A 13,362-nucleotide genomic window follows, 5' to 3' on the forward strand; every position below is an offset into this window, starting at 1 on the left:
TTTGTGTGCAGGTGTATTGTCGTGTAAAAAAATAAAAAAAAATTACTTTGCCATGTCTTCTGGCCCATTCTGGTCTTTTTTCGATCAATGCATAGTTCAGATTGATCATTTGTTGTCTTGTTGTCTGTAGTGATTAGTATTCACAGTTTCACCGGGTTTTAGAAGCTCATGATACTCCACACCTTTCTGATCCCACCGAATCAATCTGGTTTTGTAGTCGATGTTGATGGTTGTCCTGGATTAACCCATGATTTTTCCCGTTTAGGATTCTTAAAATAAATCCATTTTTCATTGCCAGTAACAATTCGATGTAAAATTGATTGACAAATGGTTTTTCAGTTTTCCATCTGTCTTTCATTCAATTCATTCGACACCCATTTTCCACACTTTTGGATCTCTCCCATAGCTTTCAAACGCTCAGAAATTGTTTGTTGTTCAACATTTAGCATTGGTGTTATTTGCTTCTGACTCAAAGTATCATCTTCATCCGACATTGCTTGCAATTTGGCGTCTTCAAACTTTTTTGGTGGCCTTCCACGTTCTTCATTTCTTACATCATTGAAACAATCTTTTGCATGTTGCTTCTGATAGAGCACGACCACCATATGCCTTGACAAGCATTCGACGCAACTCTGCAATACTTTTTTTCAAATGAAAACAAAAAATTAATGCTTTCTGCAAATAGTCACTTTCTGGTACAAAATTCAACACTGTTAACATGATGAAAACATATTACGTTGTTTGTTCCATGACTTGATGTATACTAAATATCTTTGACAAATGTCATACCAAAAAATGTCACAACAAATGTTCCCTACCAACACATTTGTATCTTAACGCTCATTTTATACCGGTACACGTGGTACAATGCACACTGCTTCCAGCATGTGCTGCGAGTTTTTTTATGAAGCCTTGCAAATAGCAGTTCCACATTGAAATTGTTGAACTTGTCATCTGCAGTTGTTTACTAGCAGAGACAAAAATATTAATTATGGTGAGAGCATCGTGTGAGTATAGTGCTATTTACTTTTTAGTGAGACGCTTTATCCAGCTACACAGTAAGGAAACTTTGCCAGTAAAAAACTTCATGCTGCACTTCGAATTTTCATTTTGCCACAAATGTGCAGTATGGAAGAGCCTTGATTTTTTCCCCTTGTGCTTTTTGGCAATGTCAGTGAAGAGAGGAAAAAAATCAATGCACTGCTCGATGATAATTCTTCACAGTAGTCTAACTTGTCATGAAGTAATCTTACTGCAAATTAAACTCAAAGTCGATTTCCACTCAGTTTGCTCACTACAGTAGACTCTGACAATATACCAACATTAACTAGCTGGATTGTTTTCTATTTAATAGAAAACAGTGTTGAATTAATTTTTACAGTTTTTTTAGACAAGGTGCAATAGTCACAAATTTCAGTACAGTTGACATACCATTCCTTTTTCAGTACAGAGAATGCCAGAGACAAAACAATACATTTGTATCTTTCACTTTTAACATTAAATTACGCTTCATACATTGACAAAATGGCTGAGCATCTCAAGTTACATTCTTTTTCATGTATAATGTATTGTCTTTTCTATCTCACCAAAGAGAGATTATTCTTTTTAACATAGTTAATTCCCTTTAATGTCTGTTGGTATCACCACCTGACGCTACCAGTTCACTAGTGGCATCTGTCGGCCAGTGGCTCCGTTCCGTCAATCCATCATACTCTCCCAGTTGTCATTGCTGCCCACATGAGGCACCACCACATCATTTGTCCGGCATTAACTATGTATTATCATGAAATACAGTATTATAAAATGTGAATCAAATATCGTCCTGCAAGCAGGAAGAGAAAACCATAGCTTATTAGTATGAAAAAGAAGATATAGAATAAAAATTTTGTGAGTGAACACTAGTGTTCCTTCACAGTGTCTTTAGTCTAAAGATGATCATTTGCTGGTCGAAACCATTTATGGCATTGCAAAATGCTCATATGATTGAATAATGAAAAATAAAAGAACTGGTTTTTTGAATTTGTCACTACTGACACTAAGTACAGGCTGAAAGTATATATCATAACTAGAACCTGTATTTTCACAGATGGTCAAGTATTAAAATGCGCTTGCATCAAGCAGTATTTCATATGTAAGCATGCACATTGAAGCAGCAAAACAATAAAAATATTTGATATCAAAATTCAGTTCTGTGTTTGTTTCTATTTTCTTCTAAAATAGGACACAACAGCCATTTCTACAATTTCTGTCATGTAGTCTCTTGCATTTCTCAGACAGAACATTTTTGTGCATGGAAAATGACCTTTCTGTATTACAATAAATGACAGACGTGTACTGAAATGAAGAAATTTTGAACAAGTCATATCATTTTCACTGTGATAGGGTCTGCATCTGTGTCGCATTTTTTGAAAAATTTCATTATGTCCTCAGCTGCGGTTCTTTTTATTTTAGATACAATTGTACAGTTTCAGCTTTAGGCTATTTTCAAGTATTTTATGGATTTTTTTTTATGTTGTGTATGTCATTGCTCCTGTGACTCCATGTTATGCTCATAAAATAAATCCAAGATGTTTTACACTATTTTAGGAGCACTTATATTTTTTTGTTAACTTCAAAAATTCAGAATCAGCATTTGATGTAATAACTTTTATTTTTTATGTTTTGCTGCAACACTCACTTTTCCACAGAATGATTGCAAAGATTTTTCAACCTCTTCGATACTTGTCAGAGATTCCACCAATTACTTGTGGCTTCCAACATATTGCTGCTGGCACATGCACAAAATCTGATTTGATGTAAGTTGGGTCATTCTTCAAATGTGTGTTGTTGAATGCCACTTCCACAAACTACATTAGTAACTTTGAAAGTGGAAAAAACAATCAGCAGACAGTAACTTAATGTTTTTCAATAGAATGAATCAAACAGATGTTAATTTCAATAAATTTGTGGGAATTTATGGTTTCTTATCAACTTATATTCATCAAAATTATCACAGTTAAAGATGGCGGTATTCATTCAGGTACCCCACCTGGTTAAAATAGGGTGCGGTGGCCCAGGTGCTTTCAAGGATACCTTCAGTAGGAAAAAAGTCCCCATGTGACTTTAATTAATGCTGCCTGACTTATCAAACCTTTGTTTTTGTGTGTCTATTTACCTTGTTTGTCGAGGATATCATCTTATTCACATTGTCATATGTTAGACTCACTGGGTCAGCTACACAGTGTATCATGTGGGCTAATGCTTTAGGGTATTAGGATAAAATATTTTAATTATGTTCCTTGCCTTAATCACATTTGAGACAGCATCACTTAATAACAGTATGACCGTAATTTCATTTACATTTTTTGACACAAAATGCATCCGCCCAGCTGAAACTGGGTCACTCTAGCCCACTACGAGTTAACAGGCTGTAACAAAAAAATGTAGAATTGCTGATGTTCTGCACTCTCAGCTTAATTCATATAGGCCTAGTGAAAATGTTAATAATCGTGCTGTCATGGAAGTTATTGCAGTGTATGATCTGAAGCCATAAAATGATACAGTATGCAATATATCTGTCTAACTTCATGCAGGTGTATCGACAAAACTGTCGAATGTACATTTACTCCCCAAATGGGAAAATTGTGCAAACCTGGCTGCATCACACATTTGCATGTAAATCTGGTCATTAATCATATCTAATAGTATAAACTGACTAGAGTGAAAGAAGCAAAATCGTACCAGTAGATATGGGTCCACAAATGAGCTGTCTTCAGTATCAAATAGTGTCCTAGCTGGTACTAATGTGTTTCAGATGTAAGCTTTTCAATTTTGCTATAGAAATGTATCATCTATCAAACCTCTGAGAAGGCTTGGCAAAATTGATTTGACCCTTTCTGCAGTTTCTATCTGTTTGTCAGCAACACTGTCGGCATCTGAAGCCTTTCAAGATGGTAAGAGAGCAACAGATTTCGCATGAACATCATTCTGGCAGAATGGACACAGTTATTGTGAGCTTTCTTCATTTGGATGCTTTTTCTTTATCAAGAGTTCATTCCTTTAACCTTATCCTGAGAGTCTCCAAAACAAACAAAAACCTTTTCTAGTGCAAAAACATGTGGTTTGTATTGAAACAAAAATGATGTTGTTGCTGCAGTCTTCAGTCTGAAGACTGCTTTGATTAAACTCTCCATGCTAGTCTATCTTCTGCCAGCCTCTTCATCGCTGAATGAACCATTGCAACATACCCCCAATTGTACCTACATCCTGTAGTCCAGCCGAGGTCTCCCTTTACAGCTTTTATCCTCCCACCATTAACAAGCTGATGATGCCTCAAGATTTTTTTATGTCAACTGATCTCTTCTTTTAGTCAAATTGTACCACAAATTTCTTTTCTCGCTGATTCAGTTCAATATGTCCTCATTATTTATGCCATCTGCCCATCTAACCTTCAGCATTCTTGTGTAGCACTGCACTTTGAAGGCTTCTGTTCTCTCCTTGTGTGAACTGCATATCGTCAATATTTTGCTTCTGTACAAAGCTACACTCCAGACAAATGCCTTCAGAAAAATTACTTCCTAATTCTTAAACATATATTCAGCATACAGAACTTCATCTTTTTCAGGAACACTTTTCTTACTGTTGCCAGTTTGCATTTTATATCCTTTCTACTTCAGCTAGCATTAGTTATTTTGCTGCCCAAAATGTCTTAACTCATTTTCTCACTGCATGACCTGATTCAAAGTGATCATACATTCCATACCCTCATTTACTTTTGTTGCTGTACATCTTATAATATCTTTTCAAGACACTAACCATTCCATGTAGATTAAAATTGAAGAAACTGCAAAAAGGTGGGAATTTAAGGAAATGGGACCTGGATAAACTGACTAAACCAGAGGTTGTACAGGGTTTCAAGGAGAACATAAAGGAACAATTGACAGGAATGGGGGAAGGAAATACAATATAAGAAGAATGGTTATCTTTGAGGGATGAAATAGTGAAGGCAGCAGAGGATCAAGTAGGTAAAAAGACGAGGGCTAGTAGAAACCCTTGGGTAACAGAAGAAATATTGAATTTAATTGATGAAAGGAGAAAATACAAAAATGCAGTAAATGAAGCAGGCAAAAAGGAATACAGACGTCTCAAAAATGAGATCAACTGGAGTGCAAAATGGCTAAGCAGGGCTCGCTAGAGGACGAATGTAAGGATGTAGAGGTTTATCTCACTAGGGGTAAGATAGATACTGCCTACAGGAAAATTAGAGAGACCTTTGGAGAAAAGAGAACCACTTGCATGAATATCAAGAGCTCAGATGGAAACCCAGTTCTAAGCAAAGAAGAAAAGGAGGATATAAGATCAACATCAACAAAAACAAAACGAGGATAATGGAATGTAGTCGAATTAAGTTGGGTGATGCTAAGGGAATTAGATTAGGAAATGAGACACTTAAAGTAGTAAAAGAGTTTTGCTATTTGGGGAGCAAAATAACTGATGATGGTCGAAGTAGAGAGGATATAAAATGTAGACTTGCAATGGCAAGGAAAGCGTTTCTGAAGAAGAGAAATTTGTTAACATCGAGTATAGATTTAAGTGTCAGGAATTCGTTTCTGAAAGTATTTGTATGGAGTGTAGCCATGTATGGAAGTGAAACATGGACGATAAATAGTTTAGACAAGAAGAGAATAGAAGCTTTCGAAATGTGGTGCTACAGAAGAATGATGAAGATTAGATGGGTAGATGACAAAACTAATGAGGAGGTATTGAATAGGATTGGGGAGAAGAGGAGTTCGTGGTACAACTTGACTAGAAGAAGGGATCGGTGGGTAGGACACGTTCTGAGGCATTGAGGGATCACCAATTTAGTATTGGAGGGCAGTGTGGAGGGTAAAAATTGTAGAGGGACACCAAGAGATGAATACACTAAACAGATTCAGAAAGATGTAGGCTGCTGTACGCACTGAGAGGTGAAGAAGCTTGCACAGAATAAAGTAGCATGGAGAGCTGCATCAAACCAGTCTCTGGACTGAAGATAACAACAACAACAACAACAACAACAACAACAACAACAACAACAACCATTCCATTCATCTACTCTGCCGAGTCCTTTGATGTCTGTGACACAATATCGGTGGCATCAGTTAGTCTCAAAGTTTTTTTATTATTTTTTCTGCTGGAACTTTAATTCTCTCTTCATGTACAGGGTGTCCAACAAGGAATCATCAGTGTTCAGGGAGATGATAAGATGCTCATTCAGAGCAAAAAAATGTAGTAAACATTGACTCTAAAGTGCATAAGCCAGGAGCCATGAGCACTTGTTCATCTTCATGATTGTGAAACAAATCCCTTGTACTGAACAAGTGCTCAAAGCTCCTAAGGTATGCATTTTAGAGTCCATGGCTACTAGCCTTTTTTTGTTTCAAATTGCTATTCCTGTCGAACCCTGAATATTGATCATTCCTCCTGGGACACTCTTTATTTTGTTGCTTCCTTGACTCCTTGCTCAGTGTACCAATTGAATAGCATTGGGGATAGGCTAGAGCCCTGTCACGCTCCCTTTTCAATCACTGCTGTCCTTAAATAGGACATGATAATATTTAGCGATGTGACCTTACAGTATGTACAGATTTGCTGAAGAAAACCATGAGTACACATTAATATCTTCCAGAACCACTCAACAAATCATGTGTGATCCATGTCCTCATTGTAACTACCTGTCTTTTTCGACCAAAAAGCTGAAAGTGTGTCGGGAACAAAACCACTGGAGAAAACCCCATGGACTACAATTAATCTAGCTCCTCTTACCATTGTGTGATGACCACTACTGCTTGGAGTGTCATGCATCCACCATTTACTGACAGCTTCCCTGGCATTAACCCATGTTTTGTCTAGCCATATTACAGAATTAATGTCTGTGCCCACAACTTTGTGCAAGAATATGCTTTGAACTGTTACAATATGCATCTTTTCTAACAGGACTTTCCATCTAGCACTTTGTAATGGAAACCTATACTTTCCAGCACAATTTTCAATGAAGTTTTCCCACCCCTGAAAAGTTCACTTTCTTTTAACGATAATTGCAACTTTGCTATGGTAGGCTACTCTTTCCTGCTGCAAATACCACCACTCTGAAAGGAATCTAAGTCTGTTGGGGCGGGAGGAGGGGGAGGGGGGGGGGGGAGCAGAGCAGGCTGCCTTTTCTTCTTTCCAGGAGTTACTAAAATTACATTATCCAATCCAGACGCCTCTGAATCATTACGGTCCGCATCTCCATCTCTCAACTTTTGCAGTATCACTCCTTTACCTATTACCGTTCCTCCAATAAGTCTAAGAGTTTTTCCTGTGTATTTTACTACTTTATTGGCAGGAACCGATGGCCGTTCGTGAATACTTACATATACTCTCCCTGCTCATAAAACTCAATAGTTCTCTGTAATAACTCCAGTGCCTGGCTGTTTGGTGGCACACCTTGACACAACATATTGTATAAATGATTTCTTTTCTGTGACTTTTTCCTCATGTCAGAATTTCCTGAAGCATAGAACAATGCAATCACACAGGAGAAACCAACCACAATATGTGTTGCTTATGTACACACAAAACAAAGCCAGCAACGTGGGAGCTTTGACGTCATGACAGGAAGTGATTACTGCACTGGGACTGATTCATGCCACACACCTGGCACCACATGCTTCTCATTCTTCACTCGGTAAACTATTATCCTGCCAACCTGAAACACACATATCAAGGGCAAAGTTTCATCCACGGCATGCTGCATGTTTTGAGCCGCAATTCGCCTCAATGGTGGCATTTGTCGAGATGACCACCAACCTAATGTAGCAAAAATGTGATTCACTCTGACATGTTTCCGTTGACTGATGGTCGAATCCTGATGGTCATGTACCCACTGCAATTCACTGCAGCTGTAATTGATGATGTCGTTAGGTCAACATGTGAACATGTAGGGGTGGTACACTGCAGAGTTCCACGTTCAACAGTGTACGATGAACAGTGTGCTCCGAAACAATTGTGTGTGCATCACCATTGTGCTCTTTTGGCAGAGATGCCACAGATCACCAGCTATCCTACTTTACTGGTAGACAGGCCTTCGAAACCCACATTCTGTGAAGAGTTGTTGACATCCCACCATTTAGCACCTAGTGCAGGGGCGGGCAGGAATCCTGCATGTGTGCGGTGCACTTGCACACGTGCAGTTAACAGGTGTTCTGCGTGCACACAGGGTCAAGCTGGCCACCCGCTTCTCTCCCCTCCCCACCATACCATCTCTCCACTTCTTCCTCTGTAATGTGCTTGAAAGAAATCATGGTTTGAAAGAGTACCTATTACCTACGATACGTTGTATTTATTTATCACAGGTGGAGTTTACAATGCGTTTAATGTCTGGAACAAAATTTCTACATACAGACAAACGCAAACAGTTATGTAAATTTTCATCACTGATGTTTGTTCTTAACCGAGACTTATTAATTTTCACAACAGAAAAAAATCTCTCGCAAACGTATGTCGAGCCAAACATATTATCTTCGCGGCTTCACGATGGAGACGAGGGAACTCTTGCTGTGAAAAGTTGTGATAAAAATCTATTACACATCTTGCCAAAAGGAACTTGTCTCTCATACGAGAATTACGCTGTAGAATCTACAGTGTAGATCTATTAATTCCATTTGCAAACTGGGATGAATATCATCTACAGAAACAGCAAATTGTCTCGAGAACTATTCAAAACCTTGGGATAAGTATGATATATCCTCAAATCGCTTGAGAAATTCCTCTTTTATTGCACTAAGTACGGGAACATATTGAAATTTATTATAATGGCGTTCAATATTAAACTTCCGCTAACCAGCGAGAATACTGCCACATATTAAACATTTCGAATTTTTACATTTTTGCACAAAGAAAAAATGATTTTCCATTTCCTTTTTCAGAGATAGCAAATCTCCACTTCTCCGTTGCCTTGATTCACTCTGCGTTTTCCGGTTCTTGAAATACAACGCTCAGTACGTAGTGGTCGCTCCGCAGGTTAGCCTGGCACTACACTGGCGCAACCTGCCGGCTGTGGCCACTGCCCCATTCGACGATTGCACGCGAGCAGCACAAATGCAGCGCAGTGCGCTCATGGCCGCGTGCAACGTTTGCCCGCCTCTGACCTAGCGGTAGGTTCACTGTCCTCCTGCCTCTTTCCACAGGTGCTCATTACAGTAGTTTGTGAACATTCAACCAGTTTCACCATTTTTGGGATACTCTTTGACAGTCTCTGCATAATGATTATAACCTGCCTTTTGTCAAAGACACTTATCTCAATGGATTCCCTTCTTTGTAGCCCGTATCTCCACTCGGGTGATTCTGCGTCCACATCTGCTCCACTTACATACCTTTCTTACCTCATTATGTTTCCACAATGACACCAGGTCGCATCCAACATTGTGGTGGGCAGTGGTTATAATGTTTTGAATGATCAGTGTACTCGCAATATATATTTTATCATAAAAGGTGCTGGAAATGTCCTTCATGTCCTGGAACACACATCTCAACATGTTTCTTCATGTTAGCTGCTACTTTTTGGATGGTCACTACACTTCTGCGGTATATTACACCTTTTCCATTGTGCTTCAGTTGGTCAGTTGTGTGAGAGCTGTTATTATAGACAGTATCCTTGACATTTCCGCAAAGAAAAAAGGTTGGAGAGAGATAAATCTGGGGATCTAGGCAGCCACAGATCATGTAAAATAATGTCCCCCCAAAGAACATGCACATCATTATTGTGCTGCTATTCACCTTGTGCACTGTTGCAGTATTTTGCTGCAACCAACAAAATAATTCATCATCCACTAACATTGCAGTAAACTGCATGATATGTCGTGGTAAAGTTCAGCTGCTGTTATTTCCAAGAAAAAAGTTGGGCCTAATATTCTTTTGGATGAAATTGCACACCAAACTCCAACATTCTGTGAATGTGGCGGGGTCTCTTGGAAAACATGAGGACTTCCTGAACTCCAATATCTGTCCTTCTGATGATTACATAGCCACATAGATGAAACCATGCATCATCAGAGTAGAAAACAGAATCCATCACCAAAACACAGTTGGGAGTGTGGTGCAAGAATCATTGACAGTAATGTAGACTTTCTCCTCTTATCAGGTTCTGGAAGTTCATGCAAAAATGTGAAAGCGATAAGGCGGAGTTTCAGCTTCTTTGTGAGTTTCGGCTTCTTTGTAGCTATGCGAACACTCCTGTAAGACATTCCAGTTTGCTGAGACAGTCTTCGTATTGACTTCCTTGGTGAAAGTAACAATGAAGCTTATTATTTTCCAATGAGGCATCACTTAAGACTGAAGTCTGGCCAGAAAACATTCACATTCATACACACTTCCAATTGCCAGTCATTCTGAAACAAGCTACTGTGTGTCAAATCATTGATTTGTTAGGCAGCCTACTTTTAAGAAAAGCTACACTAAAGTTTTCCTGACATTTTGAGAAAGATTTTGATTTGAAGTAACTTTGAAGAATGAACACATGTTCAACGTGGGAAAAACTCATGTTCATTTGCACACAGCTAACTCAGCACTGCGATCAAAAGGGCAGGAAATAACTTGGATATCATTTGTTGTGCATCTCCCATAAAGTCATCCGGTGCCAACACAATCATTACTGCCAGTAAGAAATTATATTTTCTACCGCATTTTTTTTTTTTTTTTTTTTTTTTTTTTTTTTTTTTTTTTTTTTTGTGATTTAGCCGTGTGTAATTTCTGTATAATGAAACATTATTTTAAGTGAACAGGCCAATTGAATAAACAAAAACTTGCTGAAAATTTCACTGGTAGTTTTTAATGACAACACATTTCTTTGTTCTGCTAACAGAGGTAATACAGATTAGATGTGTAGCATTATATATATTCTAAACAAGCAGGAAAGCGCCAGTAGACAGGCACAATAAAATAACACACAAACACACACACAAAATTTCGAGCTTTCACAACTGGCGGTTTCTTCGTCAGGAAAGAGGGAAGGAGAGGGAAAGATGAAAGGATGTGGGTTTTAAGGGAGACGGTATGGAGTCATTCCAATCCCGGGAGCGGAAAGACTTACCTTAGGGGGAAAAAAGGATAGGTATATAAGCGCGGGCGCGCGCGCGCGCGCACACACACACACACACACACACACACACACACACACACACACACACACACAAACACACACACACACACATATCCATCCATACATATACAGACACAAGCAGACATATTTAAAGTCAAAGAGTTTGGGCAGAGATGTCAGTCAAGGCGGAAGTGCTGAGGCAAAGATGATGTTGATGACAGGTGAGGTATCATCATCTAATGTCTATTATTTTAATAAATGTGTGTGAAAATTAATCAAGTTCTGTTTAAAGTTGGTCACTGTCAATATGCTACTCTTAAGCGTGCAAGTGGCATTTCTATCGTCTGACCTAACGGCAGAAGATAAACACGCCACAATAAGACCACGAGACATATTGCTGACACTCGCCTACTTCGTTAGAGCGACAGGTCAAATAATCTGATGGTGTGTGTACCGAAGGTCTTACAGTATGCACACCACATGAAGTTATTCCATTGCTTTCAATGTTAGCATTTTAACAGAAAATATTTTCAATTACAACTGTTTTTTAATAAAACTAAATAATTTTTAATTACAAGGTGCGACCTGCGCAACGTCTCGCTGGACGCCGTGCTGGGGTCACTGCCGCAGTTGGAGGAGCTCGTCCTGTCAGGGACGTCGGTCGTGGGGGGCCAGTCGTGTGCCGCCAGCCTGCCGCCCGGGCTGGCCGAGCTGCACCTGTCGTGGTGCGCATGGGTGGACGCGGCGGTGGTGCGGGAGCTGCGGCACCTGGGACGGCTGCGTGCCCTGCGCCTCTCGCGTTGCGGTGGCGTAGTTGGCTGGCAGCAGCTGGCCGCGGACCTGCTGCCCCACCTTCCCGCTCTCGAGCGGCTCGATGTGTCGGGCGTAGGCGGGACCGCAGGGGACGGGGTGCGCGACCTGTCATTCCTGCGGCACTGCCCGCAGCTGCGCGCCCTGGACGTGGGCGAGAATGCCGGCCTGCCGCCCGCCGCCTACTCCGACCTGCGGCACGCGTCCGGCCTCCGGCACCTCGACCTGCACGGCTCCGACTTGGAGGGTGTGCCGCTGCAAGAGACGGTGGGACGGCTGTTTGAACTCGAGACACTCACCGTTTACGGGTGCCGGGGTGTCAGACAGGAGGAACTGCAACAGCTCACCGCATTCGTGCCGAAACTGTCAATAAAGGGCAAGGTGCGGCTGTGAAGTGTGCCTTTGCGTCGAGTGTTGTGTGCACTTGCGTGGCCGAGGAAACTTTGCTCCTTTACATCCTGTATACATTTATGTCAAAATGTCACGTTATGTAATTGATGTAATGCAAAGTTATTGGGAACAATACTGAAATACTATCTATTCTTATCATAAGGTGAATTTCTAAGCTATCTTCAGACTATACCCAGGTAGCAAACATTTAATGATATTACACAACAAATAAAAACAAACAAAGTAAACCCAACAGAATATTTGTTGCCCAGTAACAAACTGATTAGACACTTCGTGTAAAAGTATCTACTACATAACCAAAAGGAGGTTTCTTCTGGTTGCTGTTGTGAAATGGAAATGTTTCGTGTACTGTGACAGTTATTTATGAACTGTGATTTTTCCTTCAGAGTAGTTTAATTAGCACAGTAACACTGTTTAAAACATTTTGGCTCAGCACGGTTATGATATGTGGTAAAATTTATTTAGAGTGCACTCACAGCACCTTGCATGAGGAATGGTAAGCCAGAATTAAAATAAAGTCAGGCTTACATCTATGTCTTCATCAAAATCTACAGCAGTTCTACTCAGATGATTTAGTTTGTAAACCAGAAATAATAAAAAATGTTTTACTCGAGGTGATCAAGGATCAAGCTCGAGTGCTCTTCACCTTCATCGCAATAATTTGTTTTGCTTCAATTTGCTTCTTAGTAAATCATCTAAATTGGTTTCATCTTCCAGTACAGCTATAAAAAAAGAACAGAATTATACTCATTTTGTTTAGCCAAACTGCTGGTTCACTAATTTCACTGCCTCAAAACACTTTCGCTAATCCCAAAATAATTGTTGGCATCAAAAATGTATTGTGTGAATATAGTGAACACCCAGTAATAATTTTATGGCAAAAGATATTCAAAGCCAAATTTTTTATCACACCAAAAGAATAATTCCTTCGCTGGGAGGGGAGAGAAATGATTTTGGGGAGCTTAAAAAGGCAGGACAGGTTGCTCAAACCCCAGGAAGATGGAAAGCCACCTGTAATGAGGATGAGAGATGGCACGTATGAA

The 13,362-nt window shown here is 39.8% G+C and overlaps 1 protein-coding gene across 1 annotated transcript in view; it reads left to right on the plus strand.

Moving 5' to 3' along the window:
• LOC126295045 (F-box/LRR-repeat protein 14-like) overlaps positions 1 to 12,301 on the plus strand; it is a 62,428-nt gene extending 50,127 nt beyond the window's left edge. The window contains exon 4 of the mRNA XM_049987294.1: positions 11,677 to 12,301. Within this exon, the coding sequence (XP_049843251.1) occupies positions 11,677 to 12,301 (625 nt within the window). The remainder of the gene's footprint in view (positions 1 to 11,676) is intronic.
• Positions 12,302 to 13,362: the final 1,061 nt, after the last annotated feature.

This window comes from Schistocerca gregaria, chromosome 11 (assembly GCF_023897955.1).
Source record: "Schistocerca gregaria isolate iqSchGreg1 chromosome 11, iqSchGreg1.2, whole genome shotgun sequence".
Taxonomy (NCBI): Eukaryota; Metazoa; Arthropoda; class Insecta; order Orthoptera; family Acrididae; genus Schistocerca; species Schistocerca gregaria.